Source organism: Cariama cristata, unplaced genomic scaffold (genome assembly GCF_000690535.1).
Source record: "Cariama cristata isolate BGI_N322 unplaced genomic scaffold, ASM69053v1 scaffold29950, whole genome shotgun sequence".
Lineage (NCBI taxonomy): Eukaryota > Metazoa > Chordata > Aves > Cariamiformes > Cariamidae > Cariama > Cariama cristata.
In genome coordinates, this window is record NW_009596806.1 from 1,086 (window position 1) to 1,301 (window position 216).

The 216-nt window shown below is 69.4% G+C and overlaps 1 protein-coding gene across 1 annotated transcript in view; it reads right to left on the bottom strand.

Annotated features, from left to right (window-relative positions):
- TRAF4 (TNF receptor-associated factor 4) overlaps positions 1-209 on the bottom strand; it is a gene marked incomplete at both ends in the record, with an annotated part of 1,290 nt that extends 1,081 nt beyond the window's left edge. Inside the window, one exon of the mRNA XM_009707607.1 lies at positions 33-209. Coding sequence (XP_009705909.1) covers positions 33-209 — 177 coding nt within the window. The remainder of the gene's footprint in view (positions 1-32) is intronic.
- Between the last annotated feature and the right edge of the window lie 7 nt (positions 210-216).

The following is a 216-nucleotide window of genomic DNA, read 5'->3' on the forward strand; positions in this document are numbered from 1 at the left end:
CGGGGTGGGGGTCCCCGTGGGCCGCGTCTCACCTGGATGGTGTCGAAGACGAACTCCTTGGCACAGTAGGTGCAGGGCTGGGTGCGCTTGGGGCACTCGGCCAGGGCGTGCTGGGACAGCAGGCGCCGCATCATGCGGGCCCCACACTTGTTCTCGCAGTACACGCTCTCCTGGGGACACGTGCCTTGGTGGCCCTGGGGACCGCGGCAGCGTCGT